Source organism: Brassica napus, chromosome C5, assembly GCF_020379485.1.
Source record: "Brassica napus cultivar Da-Ae chromosome C5, Da-Ae, whole genome shotgun sequence".
Lineage (NCBI taxonomy): Eukaryota > Viridiplantae > Streptophyta > Magnoliopsida > Brassicales > Brassicaceae > Brassica > Brassica napus.
The window spans coordinates 51,878,847-51,902,068 of NC_063448.1; the positions used below are offsets into that span (position 1 = coordinate 51,878,847).

The following is a 23,222-nucleotide window of genomic DNA, read 5'->3' on the forward strand; positions in this document are numbered from 1 at the left end:
CTTATCAAACTTGTAATAACCAAAAACAAAAATCCTAAATTGAACCTGGTTAGATGTCTCTGTTGGCTCTTGTGCCGATTGGACCATGCATCTACTTCTTTGCCCTTTTTTTTTTTCTTCTTTCCATTCGACTATAACTTAAAATGGTGCTTGATTTTCTCTATCTTTCTTGGTGTAGGTTTGATGGTGTGTGGTGTGTTTCTTGATGTTTCCTCTTTTCGGATAATGCCTGACTTTTGTCTATGGGGATATGCCTAGTCTAAGGTTTTGCTATATGTTTGTATTAGATGCACATTAGGAAGTCTTTTGCGAGTTGTTCACTTGTTCTTCGCTAAGTCTAATTTTTTTAGAAGTGTTCAATAGATAAGCCATTTTTTACCGGATTCAGATTCTCGTTTTAATTGTAGTTTTTTTTTTTTTTTTTGTGGCAAGCTAATTGTACTAAGTTTGATGTGTATCCTGCTTTGTTTGTTGTGTTAGTTTTAATAGTAACTTAATTGGAATTTTTGTTTAGTTGCATTTTAATATTTCTGTTTTTACTATTTTCTGTACTTATATCTCAAAATTCTGAAAATGGTAATAAATCTTTACGTTTTTAACAAAAACAAAAATTCATTTGGTTTTTGGTTTTTCCAAGTAATAAATTAAAAATTACAAACAAGTAAGCCCAAACCCTCTGCCGTATCGAGAGTTTTTATTAGAGGCTCTAGAATCTCCGTCTTAAGCCGCCGCAAACTTGCTCGGAAACGAGACAAGAGCCCGCCCACTACTGACGCAACCCGGATCTTTCTGCCTCGTTCCTACTCGTTCGTTGTCAAAGTTAAATCCCAGTCCCTGTCGCATAGAAATAGCCAGTCTTTTCAGTGTGTTCAAGGTTTGATCGCTTCCTCATTCTTCGGCTATTCGTGAGTTTATGTACGGTTCTAGTCTAAGCTGCAGGTTAGATGTTCGATTAAATGTCTGAATGAATTAAAAAAGTATTGAACTTGTTTGTGATTCATAGATTTTGAAACGCGGAGCGAGTTCCTTGTCTGATTCTGCTATGGCTGCACCCAACGTTCGTACAAGCAGCTTCTCTCGCAACATATCAGTTGTCTCCTCATCCCCTCAAATACCTGGTCTCAAATGCGGTCCTAATGGCACTACTTTCATATCCACTGGGATTCGTGACCTCGACAGTGAGTTTTCTCCTTCTCCTTATAAGTTCTACATTTGAGGATGAGAGAATGTTGCTCAAAAGGATTTGTCTTTTTGTTTGTTTCCAGGGATACTAGGTGGTGGGTATCCTTTGGGAAGCTTAGTGATGGTGATGGAAGATCCTGAAGCACCGCATCATATGGATCTGTTAAGAACTTTCATGTCTCAGGGGCTTGTTAACAGTCAACCACTTCTTTATGCTAGTCCTTCCAAAGATCCTAGAGGGTTTCTTGGTACTTTGCCGAATCCTGGATCGTCCAAAGAAGATAAGCCTATTGCCCCAGACCTTGATCAGGTGCTTCTTTCTTGTTCTGTTTACTTGTTTTTTTTCTTCCTGGCATGACATGAAGAGTTAGTTACAAGTTGGATGTCTATATTTTAGGGAGAGAGCTTGAGGATTGCTTGGCAGTATCGGAAGTATATGGAAAACCAGAAGAGTTCTATTGGTAATCTAGTTATCTCGGCTAATATCATTCTGTGGAAAGCTAATCCTTTTTTTATCTAATTATGGATCAGATGATTACTCCAATGACTTTGATATGAGAAAGCCATTGGAGAGGCAGTTTCTTGCTGGACGGCCGATAGATTGTGTCAGTCTGCTAGATTCTTCCGATCTTTCTGTTGCTCAGGACCACTGCGCTACTTTTTTAACAAAATTTCCGAGGTTGTGTATCATCTCTTTCTTATTTGATGGTCATTTACTCCTCTCTAGTTTCAAATCCATATTATTTTTTCTGGCTTTGTTAAGAAGCCTATACTTCATTCTGAAGAACTTTTGTGATGATTTCCACAGGAACAGCAGTAACATTGCATCCATTGGCCGCATCGCCATCCAGTCATTCTGCTCTCCCCTTTGTGAGTATTCTGATAAGGTAAAATTAGGTCGAAGAGCTCTTTATAACTTGTAGTCTATCTTTATTCAACAATGTATCTTGTACAAGGGTCTTGTTGTTCTATGTTATCGTGTTTTTTAAAAAAAAATTATTATTTCTGTCAAACACAGGAATCAGAAATGCTTTCATTCATAAGATTGCTGAAAAGTATGCTGATGGTTTCAAATGCGGTTGCCATTGTTACTTTCCCGCCTTCCATGCTCTCCCCGTCTTCGTCAACAAGACTGCAGCACATGGCGGATACCTTACTCTCTGTCAAAGCGATCCCAGGTTTGTCTCCCTTGATCTGCTTAGTCGTTATTAGATTATTGTAGTTGTTTTTGACGTGTGCCCTCGCCTTTTCTCCAGATGGTGACAAGGAATTGGAGAAACTTCTCACTGGCTACAAGGACATAAATGGATTCCTCAACATACACAAAGTTGCGCGTATCAATACACAGGTATTAATTATCTCATTGTAGACGTGTTATTTACCTCAGAACCCGTTAGCAGTTATGTCAAAAGGCCCTTTTGAGTTACGCCAAAACTTATGAAGTCCAAATTTCTACTCAATAAGTTATCCAGAAGTTAATATAATCCAAAGTTCTCTTTTGATGAAAATGGCATGAAATAAACCGTAGAAGAAATGGATTCACTTTGGTCCCAAAACATTGGTTTTTACTTGAATTGTTTAATTGAAACAGGTGCCTGTAATTCTAGAGGCAAAGACCTTCTCAATGAGCTTGAAGAAGAGAAGATTCTTGGCTCTAGAGTGTCTGAATCAAGCCCCTGTAGACGGATCCAGTGGAACATCGTATGGCACATCTGGGAGCTGCTCTGGATCATCCAAATCCGGAGCACTCGATTTCTGAGTTACTGAGTTAGTTTTTTTCTCATTTTCTTATTAGCTGCTTTTTAAAATGACTTCACTTCAGAAACTGGCCATTATAGTGTTCGGTCAGAAGAAACAGTTATCACATTAGCTAAAAGTGTATCTACAATTCGTCTTTTGAGTTACAGAAACTGAAATCTATTTTGTTTCATTTGTGTATAATCATATTCATGAAACTCTGACGACCAATAGTCGATGCTAAGTATATACTCAGCATTCAATATAATTAAATATTTACAGATTAGTATGGTTATGTAATAAAGAAGATAAAGAGTTGGAGCATTGAATGAAGAGTTCAAAAATGTGGTTGATCTATATATTTGGTGCTCCTTTACTTACCAACCAACAAACCATATCATTTGAATTACTGCCTCATTAATCTTCCTTTACTTGTACTCTATTGACTTTTCTTCCCAAATGTCCAAGAGAAATTCATAAACAACGAATTTCAGAATATAAAACCTTTCACATCATTTTTATTTTGGTAGATTCAAACATAGAAAAGTAATAATAAAATTGTATATATTTTTAATTGAATATCTATATTATTAAAACTGAAGTATATTTTAGATTTGTTTGGAAACAAGAATAACACTATATATCTATATTGTTTGGAAACATGGATGGCATTTAAAAAAAACTATGGTCTTTTAGCAATATAAAAAAATCGATTTGTAAACAATAGTAGATTTTGACCCGCGAAACCGCGCGGATGTTTGTTTTCACTTTTCTATACATAAATTATTGTTTTAGAACATAAGTGGTATATATTTTTAACGTTAATCATATACTTAGATATTTATATAACTATTTCAAATACAATAATTTTATAATTTACAAGTTATAATTAATCAATCGTTTAAAACCGTATGTATTTGTCACTTCTTATTATATATTTATCTTACTGTATTTGCATTTAGTTATTAAGAAAATTAATATATTCATAAGAAAATATATTTAAAATTATTTTTTATTTAATTTATGCTAAATTCGGACCCTTCTTTCAAAGTTGGATTTCTTTTTACCAATATTTTTATGCTTATTTATTTTAGATAATATATTATTGTATATACAAAAGTCTAAGATATATTAATTTTTAGACATGTATAATATAGTTTGTTAATTTTAAGTTGTTCTATCATCATATTATATATTTAAAATAAATAGTTTATATTTATGAAAATAAAATTTATAAATTTATCAATTGAATATAATTTTATTATATTTATTTTAGTATAATACTTTATTTATTTTTCATTTTATAAACGATAACTTAAAATACATTAAGTTATTGTTAAAATATTTTTACACAGATTTATTAGAATTTTTAAAATATATTTTATAAATATATATTATATTTAAAATGAAACTATATTATGATTAAAGTAGTTACAAAGATTTTATATTATTAACTTTAAAGAAATACATGTTAATTTCTATACATGTATTATATAAATTTTATTATATTTAGCTCAATATAATAATAAATATTTTATACTTAAGAAAATAAAATATATAAAATATATAAATTTATAAACTTAATACAATTTTATTATATTTAGCTCAATATAATAATTTTCTTTTAATATGATTGATTATGATTGTATAATAGATAAAATATTATAGAATTTTTTATTTTTCATTTTATAAAGGATAACTGGATATATTAATGTATAATAATATTTCAAACTAATTTCAAAATTAGTGAAAATATTTAAATATAATTTCGAAAATGAAGATCTTGTAAAATCTTTTAAAACAGATTTGTTAGAATTTTAAAATAAATATATTTATATTTAAAATAAAAAAATATCAAAAGATATATGATTAAAGTATTTTAAAGATTATATGTATTATTAGTCTTAATAAAATACATTTAATAAGATTTTAAGTGATGATCCAAATTAAAAAATCACACATGAAAGAAGTCATGACTTCTGTTTTAATATATAAGATTTCATCAAATATATTCAGTTAACATAACTCAAATACACGTAATAAATCTCACTTTTAAATATAGAAATAATAAAAGAATAACTAATAAATAGATTTTGACAAATATATGATACATCTCAATATAAATTTATAAAAAACTATATAACACTTAAAACGGAAAACAAATATAAATTTATAAAACAAAAAAAATTAATACTGCAATACAATTGCACTACAAAATGGTGAGACATCTAAAATATATAATATTCACATGAAAACTATAAAATATTATAATATTCTTAATTATGCAATAGTTAGACATGAAATATTATAACTTCTCGGATGCACCTCCTATTGTAATTACCTGGCATGCAAACATGTTTTGAAATATATCAACAAACATGTTTTGAAATATATCAACGGTCGGTATTATTTTTATAAATATTTCATACTAGCCGTTGTATATACAATATTTACACATATAAATATTTCAACGGCCAGTATAAATATTTCATACTGGCCGTTGTATAGACACTTTTAAATGATTAAGTGTCTCTTTGGTTATAATTTTTAAAATATCACGTCATAGAACGGGTTATAACCTATAAATATAAATAAAGTTTTACGGTATATATTTCAAATATTTTTACAAACTCAATGGTAAGTATATCAGATTTGGACATATCATTTCGGGTATTTAGGATTCAAAAAGATTCGAATTATCTAAAAATATGAAAAATACCCAAAACATGAAAAATATTTAAGCTCCAAAAAATCCAAAAATATTTAAATACCTACAAATTTAAAATTTTATTCGAAATATGACCCGATGAACCGAAAAATACCCAAAATTTTATCCGACTACCCAACTTTTTTATTAAAAAAATTCAAATTTTACCTGAAATACAAAACTATTGTAAATCCAAACTCAAAACTTAAAAAAATATGTAATACCAGAAACATATTCAAAATACCCTAATATACACAAAATATTTCCGACTAGGTTTCAGGTAGGATCCAAACTCAAAAAAGACCCACGGGTCCAAAAGAAATACCTATTAGGTTATTTTTTCTGAACCCGGACCCAAACCAAATATATATTTTGAGTCGGTTTCGGTTTGGTCTTTGGTCCGGATTAAATATCCAGGTCTAAGAGAAAGTTATATAAAATGTACATATAAAATTTTAAATAAACTACTCATTGAATATATAATTTTTAAAAATTCTCTTCTTCAATATAATATGATTTTATATCTCAAAAACCCGGATCAAAATCTAGTTGTTTTTAAAATACAAAACAGAGAATATTATGGCCTATAAGAAACAGATTGTTCAGAAAAGGAAATAACAGTCATGAGTCATGACTTGCTGAGGATGTAGCTAGGTTTTTGTTTTGTCTGTTTTTTTGTTGTTGTTGTTTTATTTCTAAAAGAAAAAAATAATAATAAGACGTTCGCGCATTTAACTCGGACCTTTATAACAAACAGTGTGCAAGATCGATACAGAGAGAGAGATAGAGGTAGATCTCTCAGCGGCCGGAATCATTTGCGGTGTAGTAAAGAAACAGCGAGTTTCAGCTGTTTGTGAAGACAGAAAGACACGAGTGGTTTGTGTCTTTGTGCGGTGAGAGATTTATAGAGACAATGGTAGGACCGTCGCGGCCTCAGATCGTTCTGTTTGGATCATCCATCGTCCAGATGAGCTTCGGCCATGGAGGTTGGGGCGCCATTCTCTCCGAGGTCTATGCTCGTAAGGTATAATGTCTCTCGCCTGATTACTCTTTGTTTGGTTTGCAGAGATATCTTAAGCGGATCGCCTTTTTTGCTAATTACTGTTTGTTATTTCTCCTAATCATACATATGTTATATTAGATTCGTATTTTTTTTCCTGAATATTAAGCATTGATTCTTGGAAAATTCATGAGCTTTCGTCAACGTAATAGACACGTTTAGTTTTGCGGATGCTTATTATTTTCTCCATTTGAGTGTTTTGTGTCTCTTTCTCTGGAACTAGCTAATGTCGGAAATGAAAAGTAAATCATTACCGATGTTTGTTGTCTTTGGTCTGCGGTGGAATGATATTACAAAAGAAAACAATGCATTTAATGCAAAAACCTAAATTTGGTGAGGTTTTTGAGTTGTGAGAACTGTATTAATGTGGGCTGCTTGTGACTTTTATCTACGGTGAACTAACGTGAATAGGCTGACATCATTCTGCGTGGATACTATGGATGGAACTCAACTCGTGCTTTGGAAGTTGTGGACCAAGTCTTCCCCAAGGTACTCTTCTTCTCTCTTGAGAAATGTATAGATTCCTTTGGATCCTTAGCCTTCTTTATGCTAGATTATGATGGACCGTTCAGTATAAGATGTTGAACTTATTCTTAGTTACCTAATTAGAATTCTTTGGAAACCTTAAAAGTTACAATTTAAAATTCGTCAAAAGGATCACACAAGTGTCTACTTATAAAAGCTGTTGCCAGTGAAATGTCTCTTTGTTTTCTCCATGTTCCCATCATTTAAAATCTATTTTCTTCCACAATGTTGCCAAAAGATGGCAGTCATAGACTCATAGCATATTAACTTGTATCACTTTCATTTTCACTAATGAATATTTACAGTTTAGCGATAGTATATTAACTTGTAAATGAATGCAGGATGCTGAGGTACAACCTTCTCTGGTCGTTGTGTATTTTGGAGGAAACGACTCAATGGCGCCTCACCCTTCTGGTCTAGGACCTCACGTTCCACTTTCTGAATACGTTGATAACATGAAGAAGATCGCTATTCATCTTCAGGTTACTTATTGATTCTTAATCTTCCTTAGGTTAAGGCTTATCTTCCATTATACACTTCTGAACCTCTCTTTCTATGTTCTGTGTTTCATCAGAGCCTTTCAGACACAACTCGTATCATATTCCTTAGTTGCCCTCCAGTGGACGAGGCCAAACTTCGTCAGAACCAAAGGTAAACTTCCCTTGCCTTTTTCCACCATCTCTCTGTTGCTTGCTCCTGACTTAAAATTAATAATATAATCTCTTATTTGCTCTCACAAGCCCATACTTGAGCGAGGTGATCCGCACAAACGAGCTCTGCAAGACTTATTCAGACGCTTGCGTGGAGCTGTGCCAAGAGCTCGGCTTAGAAGTAGTTGATCTCTTCTCTACTCTTCAGAAAGCCGATGACTGGGAAACCGTTTGCTTCACGTAAGTAATTCAGCATCCACAACAACATTTTTTTTTGCTGAAAACATATTGAGAGAACCAACGGGATTTGGGCTAGTGGCACTTGAGGGATAACACCAATACGGTTCTATCGATCCCCGTTGGCCGCCAGATAATTTAACATTGCACTTCCGGAGCCAGAAAATAGTCGGTTCACCTCGGTCGCCGGACACCGTGGTTAATTAAAAAAAAAAACATATTTAGAGATATTTGAATAACTAAAATTAATGTTTTGGTTTAACAGAGATGGGATTCATTTGTCAGCACAAGGAAGCAAACTGGTGGCTGCAGAGATACTGAGAGTGATCAAAGAAGCGGAGTGGACACCGTCGCTTCACTGGAAATCGATGCCAACTGAGTTCTCAGAGGACTCACCTTACGATCTTGTTTCAGCTGATGGCAAAAACACTGTCAACTCTTCAGAGTGGACGTACTTCTGGGAAGAACAATGGGATTAACACACACAACAACAATAACAACAAGAAGACCTTTATAGAATGTGTTGTTGTTGTTGTTGCCTTGGCTATTTTCGATTCTAACGTTATTTTTTATCAGTGTTTGTTTTTGTCATGCTTTTGCGTTTACTCTTTCTCTAAGTACTGATAGATAGGTTCGTGCTTGATTAGTTCCTTGAATCTTAATACTATCTAATAATCTTCCATATATTTTCTTTTTCTTGGCTACATATCTTAAAGTTAGACTTCAGAAGAAAAAGTCTACAAAGTTGAAAGTTGAATTCCATTACATGGTCAAAAGGTAGTTGGTAGACTTGTTAATGTTGACTAACCTCTCCCATCACTAGTAATAACATTAATATTTGAAAAAAGGAGAAATTTTATTTATTTATATTTTAGAAAAAAGGAGAAAATTTATTTATCACATTCTCACTCACTCACACATACACCAGAGCCAATATTAGGTTTGATCAAGATAGAATTAAGTTTCTAGAAAATATACGGTTTTAATTCAAAGCAATATATATTATTAAAAGAAAAGTACAAAATAGAAATACCCTTTTGTTTTATCACTTACTTACACTAAAATGCCATTAAAGTATATATTAAACTTACCTTTTAATATTTTTGTCTTTTTTAATTTAAATAATAGATTTAAGCATATATTGTCCTTTCCTAATTTAAATAATAGATTTCTTAATATAATCTTAACCAAAATAGATTTTTCAATAGATTTCTTAATTTATTTCGTGCTAATATTTTTTTTTTAAAAAAATCAATATTTATTAATAATAAAATAAAAATGACACATCATACTCAATTTATATAATATATATAAATAAAATATAAAAACTCTATTCAAAAATTATTGGTATAATATTTTCATATATATAAATCCAGTTAGTTATAAATATTGAATTTGTTTATATGATACACAGTGATATAATATATGATTTAGACCACATAATATAATTATTCAAAGTAATAAATAATTTTTTTATGTTTTAAGTGTTATATTAATTGTGTAATACATTTAAATTTACAAATGTATATTTTACCATTTAGTACAAACTAAAAGTTTAAAGTCAAAACAGATATTCAAACAGTCACGAGTCAAGCTCTAGGAATAAACACTAAGAATGTGAAATTATTTTCTTAACAAAATTTTTAAATAGAAATTATAATTCTTAATATTGTTGGAATTGGAAAAAGTTATGACCCACTCCTATGCTATTTTAATCAGGATAATTAAAATTTATATCATAGCATTTATATATCGCAATACATTTAAACTTATAAATATATACTAGACCATTTAATACAAACAAAAATTTTTTTAAAAAAAATATCCGCGCGGATCAAGATTCTATCTAGTTTTACAAATGGAAGATTGGATTAGTTTGGGCCTGAGCCAATGAACATACGGCCCAATAAGGAACATTTACCTAAAGCGAACGCATCTTCAATTACCAAACCTTTTCGCTGACGCAACCTAACTCCCAAAAATAAGAAACTTTTTTTTCCTCTCTCTCTCTCTCTCTCTATCTATCTTCCTTCCTTCTTCTTCTTCTTCTCCATCTCTTTCCAAACTCTCTATCTCTCTAATTCCTCTCTCCATGTCCGAACGAACGCATCGTGTATGAGAAACAATAGCTATCAACCTCGATCTTTCTCCACTAGAAACTGATCTATACACATTAAAAAAAAAAGAAGTCTTTAATATTATCTGTACAGAGCTATGGCAGCCGTTTCCTCTAATCCTCGCACCGTCGAAGAGATCTTCAAGGATTACACCTCTCGTCGCTCCGCTCTTCTCCGTGCTCTAACGAAAGGTCTCTCTCAAAACCAAAACCCATCTCGAAAGTTCCTAGCTTTCTTCCTAATAATGCCTTTGGATCTTTTTTTTTTTTTGTTTCTTTTCCAGATGTTGATGATTTCTACTCTCAATGCGATCCGGGTAAAGTCAAGCTCTAACCATTCAGCTCAATAAAGTTCTCTCTCCTTTTTTTTTTTGGATTTTGATTTTACTTTTTTTTTCTCTCTCTCTCAAATTTGTGTAGAAAAAGAGAATCTTTGTTTGTACGGACACCCGAACGAGTCGTGGGAAGTGAATCTGCCGGCGGAGGAAGTTCCACCTGAGCTTCCTGAGCCAGCGCTTGGTATCAATTTCGCTAGAGATGGTATGCAGAGGAAAGACTGGCTCTCTCTTGTTGCTGTCCACAGTGATTGTTGGTTGCTCTCTGTTTCTTTCTACTTTGGTGCTCGCCTTAATCGCAACGAGAGGTGATTTTCTTCTTCCCTTTAACTCTCCTTTGACTATTTTGATTTTGATTCTGCTATCTCAATAATGTTACTCCCTTTGTTTCACAAAGAGTGACACGCATATTAACGAACTCATTAAAATGCATTTATGTTTTCATTAATATCACATATCTAACCAATAGTATTTTAGATAAATCGATTTATTTATCAAATCAATGCATTTTGCAATTAATTTTGAGTTGAAAGACTGTATAAATTGCATTGGTATTGTAGAATGACACTCTTTGTGAAACAAGAAAAATGAGTTAAAGTAACACTTGATATGAAACAGCGAGTAAGTTTTAAAGTCTTAACACTTTTTAATTGGTCTCAATGGACTTTGTTCTTCGTTTAACAGTTTTCCTGTTATGCTTCTTGTGGGATCTTTTAGCCCTGACTAGGAGCTGTGTAAGGATAAAATCTTTAGTCTGAAACTTGAAAATTTTGTGATAGTTATTGACTTTGGTTGGAATGAGGTTGTTTTTGATTGCTGCGTTTGCCCTTTGATGTGTGTGGATCTTTGTTTTCTTTTCTTTGGCTTTTTTTTCATGTGGCTTGACTCATATTCTATGGCCGTCTTGATTCCTTCGTTACTTCATCTGTATATGTTCCTCTCAGCTAGTTCTGACATCTTTAGGATATTGTAATGGCAAAACCTGAAACTTATCTTTTGGTTGTTGTTACTTGCTTGCTCTCCCTTATCTTAAAAGCCAGACATTTCCGATTTTACAACATCTTACAAGTTACATCTGATACTTTGTGGAAGCATATGCATGTGTTGAGTTTCACTGTTTCATTGGTTATTTGTGCAAACTTATCTAAGTACCTATCAAACCGGTGCATTGAATTCCCATGAACTTTGCTGAAAATTGGATATGTGAAAGTTGCATATTGACAAAAATGGCTCTTTCATTAGTACCAGTGAGATCATTTCATTCTTATATATTTATACTAGAAAAAGATCTTATTTTGGTTTATTATCTTCTTTTCCACTTTTTCTTCTTCAAGAGGGAAGCTGGTTTTGGCATTTAATGAAAGCTAGACTTTGCTTTATATCTCACCAGCCACCACTAGTTTATTATCCATGAACATGCCTCTACAGTCATAGTTCTTTGTGTTATCTTCAGTTGACTAGTAAAAAGTACATTGTAGACTTTGTTCCTGAGGATGGAGAATCTAAACTTACTTTGTTAGAAACATATAATGCTAGATAATCATCACGTAGATTCTTTTTCCCTTATCAAAGTTGTAGCCATCTCTCTTTAGTCTTTTCCAATCTATTGTACACTCAGTGAGTGTTATGAACATAAACTCATATTTTTTTAATTTGCAGGAAGCGGCTATTCAGTCTGATCAACGATCTCCCAACTCTCTTCGATGTAGTGACTGGTAGGAAACCCATCAAAGACAACAAACCAAGCTCAGATTCCGGAAGCAAATCCAGAAACGGCACTAAGGTACACTAAATAGAAACCTTCCTTTCCTTTTGATATGAAGATTTTTTCAGGTTCCTGTTCTTAAAAAAACGAAAATGGGTTTGTTGCAGAGGTCAGTAGAAGGGCAGCCAAAGAGCACAACACCGAAACTGATGGAAGGGAGCTACGAGGATGATGATGAAGAAGAAGGAGAAGAAGAAGAAGACGAGCATGGAGACACTCTCTGTGGAATCTGTGGAGGCAATTACACACAAGATGAGTTCTGGATTTGCTGTGATGTTTGTGAGCGTTGGTATCACGGAAAATGCGTGAAGATCACTCCCGCCAAAGCAGATAGCATCAAGCAGTATAAATGCCCGCCTTGCTGTGCAAAGAAAGGAAGACAGTGATGATAATCACCTCCCACAGATTCTGGTTCTCGTGTCTTAATGATATATTAATGAACCCTTTTCTCTTTTTGTTGTTGTTTCTTTAACCTTTTAATTTCAAAGCATACAGAACTGTCTCTCTCTTTAGATCTCCAGAAAGGGATTTCAAGAAGTTGAGAGAGGGAGTAGCAACTGTTTGAGTATTATTATTCATACAAGAAGACTGGTTTGTTCCATAAAATGTGTCATGGGATTTGTATATGCACTCTGTTTAATCTTTCTTTTTGGTCTTGCTAGGTCTTTTATCTATGTTAAGATTCTGTATTTTTTCATATAATTCAAAGAAACTTGTTTTTTGAAAGTATACGAGTGTCAAAGGTGAATTGATTGTGGCTATGTTAAAGATTTGATGTAAAAAATAACATTGATGTCTTTTTTTGTTCAACTGATTAGATTAGAAATAACTTTAGAGTTTAGACCCCATTAAGCTCATTGAAACATGCCTTAGCAATGAGGTCTGCATGCCCATTTTGAAGTTTAGAAACATAAGAGATATGAAGTAAATGAGAAGCTGAAATTGAAGCAATGGCGGTCAAAGTCCCGTAGAGCTCCGACGGACGGTGTTTCAGATTGATTGCTTTTACAAGCATTTGAGAGTCTGATCTTAGCCAGATTTTGGTGTACTCGGATGATACTGCATGTAGAAGAGCAGCGCGAATGGTAAGCCCCTCCGCGAGGAGAGTTGAAGAGACGTGGTCTTGGAATTGGGAGCCTCTCCTGATCTCTGTGAGATTCTGATCAGTGAAGAGCCACCTTAATCCTGCTGATTTGGTATCTGATATCCATGCTGCATCTGTATTGCAGATTAAAGTTGTCGGCGCGAGCGTTGTTGGTGAAGAGACGCTGTTGCGTGATTTGGCAGCGGGGTAATTTTTGGTTGTGCCTCCTGAGCTGTCGTCCATTCTCTTGCTGCGATCAACGATTTGCTTAGACAGTCTTGTGGGGAGGAAATCATGTTCTCGAAGAGTAGTTGATTCCTAGCAATCCACAGGTTCCACACAATCCAACGGAATAGATTGATATTTGTACCTACTGGTGGTAGATTAATGCGTTGATAGGAAGCCACCAATTCTTCTCCAAAAGAAAGAGCTTGGGTGAGATTTGATGGTGAGGACCATGGTGCCAGTTCTCATACTCGTTGAGCAAAAGGGCAGTGGCAAAACAGATAACCGACAGTCTCTCATTTTCCACACCTAATACAATTAATGTTTTCAAGTAGGCCTATTTTTTGAAGGTTCTCACCTGTAGGTACCGCGTTCTGCATTACTTTCTAAAGGAAGAGTTGGATTTTCGGGAGTAGTTGCGCCTTCCAGATCATTTTATTCCAGTTGAAGTTTGTCGGAGCCATATGGTTTGCGGGCGATGCTGTTGTGTGCAAACATTGTGATAGGTATCCAGATTTTGAAGTATACGTGCCCGATTTGTCGAGTAGCCAGACGTACGAGTCTTCAGCTCTTGTAGTGCTCGGGCGGAGGAGTAGGATTTATTCCACCAGAGTAGGGAATTGCTTTTCAAGAGGTTCTCTGTTCTAAACTCCTGTTTCTCTGGAGAGTACATCTGCAAACACTAGGGCCTTTGCGTCTAGGGTTGTTGGTCCTATTGCTGCTTTTGGCGTCGATACAGACAACCATGGGTCGTGCCATAGCTTTGTAGAGTTTCCGTTTCCGATCACTATGCCTAAGTGTTGGATGAGAACGCCTATGTTAAGATTTTTCTTTTTTTTCATATAATTCAAAGAAAAATTTTATTTGAAATTATATGAGATGTCAAAGGTGAATGATTGTAGAGAGATCTGTGGGTCAATGAGATGTAAAAACATTTAGTTTTGTAGTTGACTAAACAGATAATGACCACCATATTGGAGCAAATTTCTGAAAACAAACTTTAATCAAACAAATAATTGCCCAAAGCCCAATGGATACAATATGCTTTTTTTGTGCAATGGATACAATGTGTGGTATGTATTTATCTTCAATGGATACAATACACTTTTGGCGGTAAAAATGTTTCCAGTCACCACTTTAAAATATTAATTAGATCAGATCATCTCCAATTCAAATCTAATATTTCAAAATAAATATTTGATTTACAATTTGATATATATGATAGTATGTGTTTATCTTCAATATATACATGAAGACCAAACGTATATTCAAATTGTTAACTGGATAACAAACATATTATCCCTATTTTCAATCTACACACTTACTATTTGAATGCACTAAAATTTACTAAAAGTATTAAAATCACTAATTGAATGAATAAAAAAGCTATGGTTGGATTTTTAAGTCAATTGAATAGACCGCCCTATTAATTTGAGTTATAGTCTAGCTTGAATATATTAATAGTAGCCAAAAAGAGATGCATGTATGAGAGCGATAAGCCAGCATGTGGCTCACCAAATCCACACGGTACACACGGTACACCATTTTTAATTTTTTTGGTTTTGAAGCGACCAATCAACTCTTCTAATCTTCATAACCGGTGTTCATTATAATCCCTCAAGTCCTAACTATATAATAAAGAACTTAAATTGGATCTAACAAGATTTTACGATATGGTCAACACGAATTGTATATTATATACAGAAACTAAAACAACTAGATACTTGATATTCATTGCGTTCACGTGTTCGTCATTTGGTATGCAATGCTAATATTTATAGAAAAAACATTGTCGGGTGCATTGGTTGCTAAACTACATTATTGTTAACACGAGAGGAATCATTATCGTCCATTAGTATGCTTCAACAATCACGGATCACCGCAACATCATCATGTAGTAGTTAGGTTCAACAATGGTTTTCTTATACTTATAAAATAATATGTACTCACTCTCTCGGTCAAATATTTCAGCCAAGTCTTTCAGCCAAGTCTATCAGTCAAGTCTTTCGGATATAACAATACATTTTGTCATTTTGATAAAGAACTACTGACCAATTAACTATAACCCTCAGCAGTAAATATGGATTTAATCGTTGTTGGAAAACGCGAAAGAGAAGATACAGGATAACGATAAACTATATAAAACTACATTTTATTGACTTTATATATCATATAATACAATAAATCTGTAATTTTATAGCAACCACAAAATATCGAAAAGAACAAATAAACTTTGATAGTATTTTAGGTATTTTACTGATTCATTTGGATCTCCAAATTTATATATATATATATCTCCTTTGATCATTAGAGTACTCGCATTGAGGATTTATGGAGAGATCACGCAGAAATCAAGAAAAAAAAAAAATAACTCAATCACATGAATCTCTCTCTCCTAAAACTCTCTCGGCTGAATCCCTCTCTCCTAAAGTTCAACATTGTAGCGCGGGCCTCACGTGTCGTGGCGGCCCGCGATTGGTCTAGTTTTTTTTTTTTTTTTTAAAAAAAATCAAAAAGAAAAAAAAAAAATTAATAATAAAAAATTGAAAAGATGAATCCCAAAAGGGGTTCAGTGATGCTCTTGCTCTTAGAATCTTTTCAGTATCTCTTTGATATTCCACAACTTCAATATCCTTATCAATAACCTATTCAGATGATATATTCTTCAGTTTACACATTGGTCAAAAGAAGATTAATTGTATACACATAATTGAACTTTTTTTTTTTTTTTTTTTTTTTTTTGACCAATGGCTTTCTACACATAGTGAACATTGCACTTCAACTTCGTGAAACGTGAGAGCCATGACCATCAGTGGCGGAGCCAGGATTCTTTAGAACGGTCAATTTGGTAAGATATGTATTTTACAGGGGTCACTAAGCTTAATTCATCACAATTTTCTTTGAAAATGCAGCAAAAAAAAAAAATTCTACATAAATCACATGGGTCATGTGACCCCATGGTATAGCACTGGCTCCGCCACTGATGTCCATCCTCCTCAACATGCTCGATTTTGTGAGTGCACTCTGAAAATGTATTCGAATAGTTGTTTTTTTTGGTTAATGACTATTAAAATAGTTACAATCTGTCTATTTAAACTAGGGGTGTTCAATCAGGATATCGGTTCGGTTTAGGTTCGGTTTTTTTTTTGTTTTCGGTATTTCGGTTAGTAAAATATAACTACCATTCTAAATTCATATTTACTTTGGTTCGGTTCGGTTTATATACCGTCGGTTTTCGGTTTATTCGGTTTTATACCAAAAAACATAATTATTTAGTTTGAGATCATATAAAATGAATTTTAGAGTCATATTGTCAACAGAGTCATTTATTAAAAATATATTACATGTTCAAATAAATGAACAAAAACGTAAAAGTGCTTCTACCATCAAATAAAATCATCAAATCTATAATTAAAATCAGAGCCTGGAATTTTGAAAATAAAAATATGAAACAAAACAGAAACATGAAAGAAAAGTTTTTCCACGCTTCCATATTTAGTGTTCATTAAAGTCATGTTTTTTCGATTGAACACGAAACTTTGTTTGTTTATAGATTAAAAAAAAAGTTGTGAAAATTTTTCATTAATTATTTTCCATCAAATTTATCATCTTCATATTAATTTAGTGAATACTAAAATAAAGCAAAAAGATACAAAAAAAAAACTTAGAAAATAAGATGTCTGAATTGCGATATATTGTTATTTAATTATAATTCAAGTGTTTTACAAATTATAGAAGATTCTTTATTACTATAACATTATTGTAATAGTTATTAACACAAATTTAACTTATATAACAAATAGATTTTGATGTATTGTTATAAAATAGATACATATTTACATGTTTCTACTTTTAATCGGTTTTGTTCGGTTTATTCGGTTTAATCGGTTATATACCAAACCATATCTAAATTCTACGATTTTTATAAAATTATATACATTCGGTTTATATGGTATATACCAAAACCAAACCATATTGTCTATTTCGGTTCGGTACAGTTCGGTTTTACCATATTGAACAGCCCTAAATAATTACCCTGCATAGATCGTTTGATGTTATGAAAGTGACCTGCGTCATCATAACTTTTCCGAAAAAATATTACAATATATATGTTTTTCAAAGTTTTGGCATAAAGTTGAAACTGATTTTCATATAAATATTTTGTACGACATGTCGAAAACGTGGTACTATAACTAGGATTATCCTCTTTCACCAACTGTGCCATACATACAAACAAAATTTGTAGTCTTTTAATTTGTCAACATTATAATCATAATCGTAGCTGTTTTGGTTTCTGAAGTCTATGTTGTAATTTGTAAATAAATTGAAATAGACAACGGTCCAACAGATAACAGATCTACACAAAATGAAGATATACACTTAAGGCATGATTATTGGAAGGTTCTTAAAGTGAAGTTCTTAGCGGAATATAAAAATCTGTTTCTTAACTTTTAAGTAAAAAAGTTAAGAACTGGTTTTTAAATAAGAGTTTTAAGAGATGATTCTTAATTTTTTTAGTTAAAAGTTAAGAGACAGGTTCTTATATTCCGCTAAAAACCCCATCCTAAGAACTTCCCAATAATCATGCTCTTAGACCTTACGTAATAATTAATAAATAAAGAGAAAAAGGTAAAGCAAAAACGTTAAAAGAAAAATAGGGTTACCTGAATTTGATCGCCTAGATTGACAACAAAAGCGTGGGAGAGATCTTTGACGGTAATCCACGCGTCACCAAAACAGACTTGAAGGCCAGCGACTTGATCTTCCGGCAAGAGGGTCGACCATCAAAAGGTCCATTAGCCGATGAAAAGAGGTGAGGGGAGAGACCGAGGGAAAGCTCCGGTGAAAATAAACCATGTAATATCATACATGCGCCTATGTCTTCTTCACCAAACGCTTCTTGAAGTTGTTCTTTTAGTCTCAAATTTGACAATACTATCGTCATAAATCTCTCGCCTAGCTTCACTAGTTAGTTCTTTTTGTTGTTGTTGTTGAACATAATACTCACTAGTTCTTCACCGTAGCCATCCATAACTTCTCTATAATATTCACTATAAACTTTTTTTTTCTAAACATAAAACCAAAACGTCCAACTAGTTTGGAGCATCCCAATATAAATTTCAAAACTTCACCATAAATGATCCACAATCAGTCAAGTCTTTCAGTCAATTTTTTTTTCTAAGAAAATGAATATAAAATTATATTCAAAACAAAAAGTTTCAGTCAAGTTTTTCAAATATAATAATACATTTTTTTCATCTAGTAAACAATTCTTGGCCAATTAAATATGAATAAGGTAATCGTAGTTGGAAAAAGAGCAATTACAGGATAATGATAAACTATAGTATAAAATACCACATTAATTGATATTATATATTTGATACTACAATAGCTGAAAATACATAGCAACCACAAATTATTCAAATCACACGAACTATAAACAACGATAGTATTATAGATATTTTATTGATTCATTCTGATCTCCAATATATATATCTCCGTCGATCCTTAGCATCTTCTAGTATCTTTCTGATATCTCCATAACCTCGACGTCCTCACCAAGTAGCCTAATCAGATAATATATCCTCAGTTTACACATTGCTCAAAAGAAGATTAATGTATACACATTGCTCGATTAAATATTAATGTACTGCACTAGTATTTGAGTTACATAAACAAATCGACTTACATTTCGTCTCTTTATCCATTAACGAGGGATACATGAGACTCAACATAGGATTTGCCACGTGGACCGTGAGTTCGAATGAAGAGTCTGTATTCATCATAGGACAAGGGAGGATATAAAGGAGGATTTGTAGAGCTGATAAGTTGTTCCAGTGGCTGGATACGAATGTCACTCTTAGGGTTATAGAAGAATGCCAGTGAAACCCTTTCTTTCTGCGAGTTAACTATCACACGATGCTCCGAACTCTTGTATATCGAATTGCTTAGTATCTGCCATTTTCACAAAAAAAAAAAAAAATTCTTAGGATAGCTATATCGTATATAAACCGCGTTTAGAAGTATGTTTTAGTTCAAAAAGAAAAGAAGTATTTTAGCGTCAAAACAATGCAAAAGCTTATAAATTTTGCATAAGTAACATATCACACTTCAATTCCATCAAACGTGAGAGCCATGACCATCCTCCTCATTCCTCAATATGCTCGATTTGTGAATGCGCTTTGAAAAACTACTCGAATAAGTTTTTTTTTTGGGTTAATGACTATTCAACTAGTTACAATTTGTTTATTTAGAATATCATCCTATATAAATCGATGTGTTGAAAGTGACTTGAGACATATTATAACTTTTCAATAAAAAGTTAAATAAATTTATTTTTATTTTTTTAAATGTTGCCATAGTGTTGAAACTGATTGTCATATTAATATTTTCTCCGACATGTCGAAAACGTGGGACTATACTAGGATTATCATCTTTCACCAACTGCCGTATAAAAACATAATTTGTACTCTTTTGTCAACATTCTATTCATATTAGAAGCTATTTTGTTTTGCGAAGTATATCTTGTGGTTTATAAATAAATGGGATTAGACAAAGGAAAACAAATCCACCAAAAATGAAGAAGAAAACGTAGACCTCACGCAATAAAAGGAGAAAAAAAGTAAAGCAAAAACGATAAAAATAGGGTTACCTGCATTTGATCGCCTAGATTGACGACAAAGGCGTTGGGGAGAGCATTGACGGTAATCCACGTGTCACCGTGATGGACTTGAAGGCCGGCGACTTGATCGTCCGGCAAGAGGATGGTAATGCCGCCGGGATCTGAATGAGGAGAGAGGCCGAGGGCAAGCTCTGGTCGAGGGCATTTCGGGTAATAGTTAACCCTCATGCATGCACTAAAGTCTTCTCCACCAAATGCTTCTTGAAGTTGTTCTTCATTTACTCCCAAGTTTGACGATAATATTCTCATAAGTCTCTCGCCTAGCTTCACTAGTTCTTCACCGTACTCGTCCACCACTTCTCTATAATATCCATTAGAAACATGTTTTTAAAACAGAAAAAATATAACGCCCAACTAGTTGTCATAATGGTAGTCTTCTTTTAATATTGCAGGAAAAAAGTCCAATATCAATTTATACGACTTCGCCATAAATGACTATTTAAAAATAAAAAGGTAACTAGGACTGGAGTCATCAACTCAGATTGGGTCTTGAAACTGATCATTTATGGCGAAGTCTTGAAAGATCAGGGTAAATAATGATACTGTCATTGATGATTTATGGCGAAAATAATGATCTATTTTTGGATTTGGATAAAATATCCAAATCTAAATGTAACTAAGTTACAAAGATCAAGTATACTTGCTACAAGTTCTCAATTTTCATATCAAACAAAAAGTTCGTTAATTATATAAACAAAACCCATAAGAAAACAAGAGAAAAAGAAGATGGGAGACTTTATCAATTACCTAATGTTTGATGGTAAAGAAGGCCATTTGTTGAGATCCTTCAAGGCAAGAGGAAGAAAATTGAGAAAGTAATAATCATTCCAATCAAGAAGTGCTCCTTTTTCCACGCCCAATCTGCTTCCGTAACCTTCATAGGTACTTGGGGAGTTTGAGTAAGCTTCTTTGGCTTCTACAGGCAAATGGAAGAAGCTTCTCCAAGCTTCTCTAGCGGCGGCCATCAGCTCCGGCCTCACCCCATGGTTGATCACCTTAAAATACGACCATGTGTGTATAAACCGAACCAAATCGATCAGTCATATTCTTATAGTGAACCGAAACTGATTTTGGTGCAATAAAAATGAAACCTCATGATTGTTGTAGTTATCATATATATACACTTTTTTTGCTAAATACATTAAAGTCAAGATTTATTATGAAATATATATATATATAGACGATTTATAAATTTAGTAATTATTTATATTGTAAATATATTGAACCACAAAAAAAAAACATTTTTCAAACACGTAAAAACTATAATCAAAACGAAAACAAAAGCATAACATCAAATTTCATTTTTTTACCTGAAAGAAGCCAAACTCACGGCATGCTTCCGAGATCCTCTCCTTGTCCTTTTGATTGCCGGATAAGATGCTGCTTAGGTCTATGACTGGGATATTTATGGCGCCATCTTCCGGTTGTTGATTAATAGTGATGGTTTCATTAGGGCGTTGAGATGGCGGCTTGATGAAACGGTCGGGGACGGTGGCGAGGTTGCTCTCGGCCAGGGACTGCACCCGGATGATTGGTTCTGGCCATTTTTCGCCGAGGCCATTCGTGGTTTTGTCTAGGTCGCTCATGTTGTCCATCTTGACTTCCTGTTCTTGTTCGTTGAGGCCGTTCTTGGTCTTGATCTCGATCTTGTCGGTGGTCTCCTTCTCGATCATGATTTTGTCTTGGTTGTTCATATTTTCTGTTTTGAGTTATTGATATTGCTCGTGTTCTTTTACTTGTTCATGTTAAGTTGTAAAGGATTGTTATCTATTTATAGAGTGCGTGGTTAGAGACAGAACGAGAAAACCACGAAGGGAAAAACTGTGGGTTAACAAAATAAAAAATAAAAGATCTTGATTTTTTTCCTCGTGGTTTTGTGGATATTAAATAGCGATTTTAGTTCTTTGTCGAAAGTAACTTAAGAAACCGTAACCGACGATGAAAACCAAAAATGGTAACCGACGAGGGAATCCGGAGTTGAGTCCATGGGATTGCGGCCATGTGTTTGTTAATTTATGGAACGTGTATAATATGTGAATAAACGTTTTCTACTACATGGTATTAAAAGATAGAAAATGACGTGGAACGTATATAGCATGTTTGTTTGGAGTTCTTTGTTCGGTTACTGTTTGTAAAACTTGGTAGATATTTTATCATTAAAAAATATGTAAATAGTTTACAGTAGTTTCTTTTATAAGCTCCTAATAATGTAAACTAATATTGGTATATAACTGTATTGCTCGTGGCTTTGTAATTTAGCTGACGAGTTCTATATGTCCAGATGGGGTTCACATTCCCGTCACGAACGCTAAACTGGGAAGAGTTCTTAACCTAACCATTGCGCACGCCAGAGTCACCATCAACCATACCCTTATATGTTCCCTAGATTTTTTCATGGTGAACAACATTTTTTCTCTTTTAGCTGACGTCTACTTTATCTCTAAGTTGTAGTGATCTCCATTTCTTTTCCTTAACATCCTCATGCAAAATGAATCTAATATGAACTTATTAAATCAAGCTGGAGAGAAGCCACTTCAAACTGCTTGAACAGCAGAAAACCTCATGTCTTTTCTCAAGCTCCTCACCGCACAAGGTGCTGATTTGGAGGGTCTGAACTCTGAATAACGAGCATGCCACGCCTCTTCATATCACATAACTCCTATATATATGTTGTGCTTCTGTTGGAACATGTGAGCTAACATTGAGACTCATGCTCAATGGAATAGTACGCTTTTAAGTGGTTATCGATTTTTTGCAATGTTGTTGTTTCCTTTTAGAATATTACAAAAGTAAACACTTTTCTAGACATAATAACAATGTTTAAGAAATTGTTAGGAAGTAACTAAGCATTTATAGAGGACTAGTGATTAATCAGATTATTCTTAAACCTCGTATAAAATGTGAATATGTATTAACA

The 23,222-nt window shown here is 33.3% G+C and overlaps 4 protein-coding genes across 7 annotated transcripts; 3 read left to right on the forward strand and 1 right to left on the reverse strand.

The window, feature by feature from the left end:
* The first annotated feature begins 650 nt into the window (after positions 1-650).
* LOC106452542 (elongator complex protein 4) lies at positions 651-3,120 on the forward strand. Of its 4 annotated transcripts, none has more exons than XM_022702668.2 (9): positions 651-939; positions 1,004-1,178; positions 1,266-1,492; positions 1,580-1,643; positions 1,714-1,861; positions 1,991-2,069; positions 2,201-2,360; positions 2,439-2,530; positions 2,774-3,120. In XM_022702668.2, the coding sequence occupies exons 2-9, from the start codon at positions 1,043-1,045 to the stop codon at positions 2,939-2,941; spliced, it is 1,074 nt and encodes a 357-aa protein (XP_022558389.1). In that variant the 5' UTR covers positions 651-939; positions 1,004-1,042; the 3' UTR covers positions 2,942-3,120. The 4 variants fall into 4 exon arrangements, with proteins under 4 accessions (XP_022558389.1, XP_022558387.1, XP_022558390.1 ...); XM_022702666.2 differs by having other exon boundaries at positions 651-915; XM_022702669.2 differs by having other exon boundaries at positions 651-905.
* Positions 3,121-6,232: 3,112 nt separating this feature from the next.
* LOC106345517 (GDSL esterase/lipase CPRD49) lies at positions 6,233-8,804 on the forward strand. Its single transcript, XM_013784715.3, has 6 exons — positions 6,233-6,650; positions 7,098-7,175; positions 7,553-7,693; positions 7,786-7,862; positions 7,952-8,101; positions 8,364-8,804. Exons 1-6 carry the CDS (start codon positions 6,540-6,542, stop codon positions 8,575-8,577), a joined length of 771 nt encoding a protein of 256 aa, XP_013640169.1. The 5' UTR covers positions 6,233-6,539; the 3' UTR covers positions 8,578-8,804.
* A 1,250-nt stretch (positions 8,805-10,054) lies between these two features.
* LOC106452544 (PHD finger protein ALFIN-LIKE 2) lies at positions 10,055-13,043 on the forward strand. The gene is made up of 5 exons (XM_013894695.3): positions 10,055-10,406; positions 10,499-10,531; positions 10,635-10,857; positions 12,209-12,332; positions 12,422-13,043. The coding sequence occupies exons 1-5, from the start codon at positions 10,313-10,315 to the stop codon at positions 12,698-12,700; spliced, it is 753 nt and encodes a 250-aa protein (XP_013750149.1). The 5' UTR covers positions 10,055-10,312; the 3' UTR covers positions 12,701-13,043.
* A 5,909-nt stretch (positions 13,044-18,952) lies between these two features.
* LOC106345518 (jasmonate-induced oxygenase 1) lies at positions 18,953-22,064 on the reverse strand. The gene is made up of 5 exons (XM_013784716.3): positions 21,616-22,064; positions 21,053-21,300; positions 20,276-20,606; positions 19,313-19,578; positions 18,953-19,190 (listed from the first exon to the last, which is right to left on the reverse strand). Exons 1-4 carry the CDS (start codon positions 21,997-21,999, stop codon positions 19,324-19,326), a joined length of 1,218 nt encoding a protein of 405 aa, XP_013640170.1. The 5' UTR covers positions 22,000-22,064; the 3' UTR covers positions 18,953-19,190; positions 19,313-19,323.
* Positions 22,065-23,222: the final 1,158 nt, after the last annotated feature.

Bases quoted from the DNA above. Each gene is read 5' to 3' on its own strand.
- LOC106452542 (XM_022702668.2), top strand. From the start codon at position 1,043: ATGGCTGCACCCAACGTTCGTACAAGCAGCTTCTCTCGCAACATATCA. The intron at 1,179-1,265 runs GTGAGTTTTCTC...GTTTGTTTCCAG, and splicing joins TGGGATTCGTGACCTCGACA to GGATACTAGGTGGTGGGTAT. The intron at 1,493-1,579 runs GTGCTTCTTTCT...TCTATATTTTAG, and splicing joins TTGCCCCAGACCTTGATCAG to GGAGAGAGCTTGAGGATTGC.
- LOC106345517 (XM_013784715.3), top strand. From the start codon at position 6,540: ATGGTAGGACCGTCGCGGCCTCAGATCGTTCTGTTTGGATCATCCATC. The intron at 7,863-7,951 runs GTAAACTTCCCT...TGCTCTCACAAG, and splicing joins AAACTTCGTCAGAACCAAAG to CCCATACTTGAGCGAGGTGA. The intron at 8,102-8,363 runs GTAAGTAATTCA...TTGGTTTAACAG, and splicing joins TGGGAAACCGTTTGCTTCAC to AGATGGGATTCATTTGTCAG.
- LOC106452544 (XM_013894695.3), top strand. From the start codon at position 10,313: ATGGCAGCCGTTTCCTCTAATCCTCGCACCGTCGAAGAGATCTTCAAG. The intron at 10,407-10,498 runs GTCTCTCTCAAA...TTTCTTTTCCAG, and splicing joins TCTCCGTGCTCTAACGAAAG to ATGTTGATGATTTCTACTCT. The intron at 12,333-12,421 runs GTACACTAAATA...GGTTTGTTGCAG, and splicing joins AATCCAGAAACGGCACTAAG to AGGTCAGTAGAAGGGCAGCC.
- LOC106345518 (XM_013784716.3), bottom strand. From the start codon at position 21,999: ATGAACAACCAAGACAAAATCATGATCGAGAAGGAGACCACCGACAAG. The intron at 20,607-21,052 runs GTAATTGATAAA...TGGATATTATAG, and splicing joins TCTTTACCATCAAACATTAG to AGAAGTGGTGGACGAGTACG. The intron at 19,579-20,275 runs GTAACCCTATTT...TGAAAATGGCAG, and splicing joins ATCTAGGCGATCAAATGCAG to ATACTAAGCAATTCGATATA.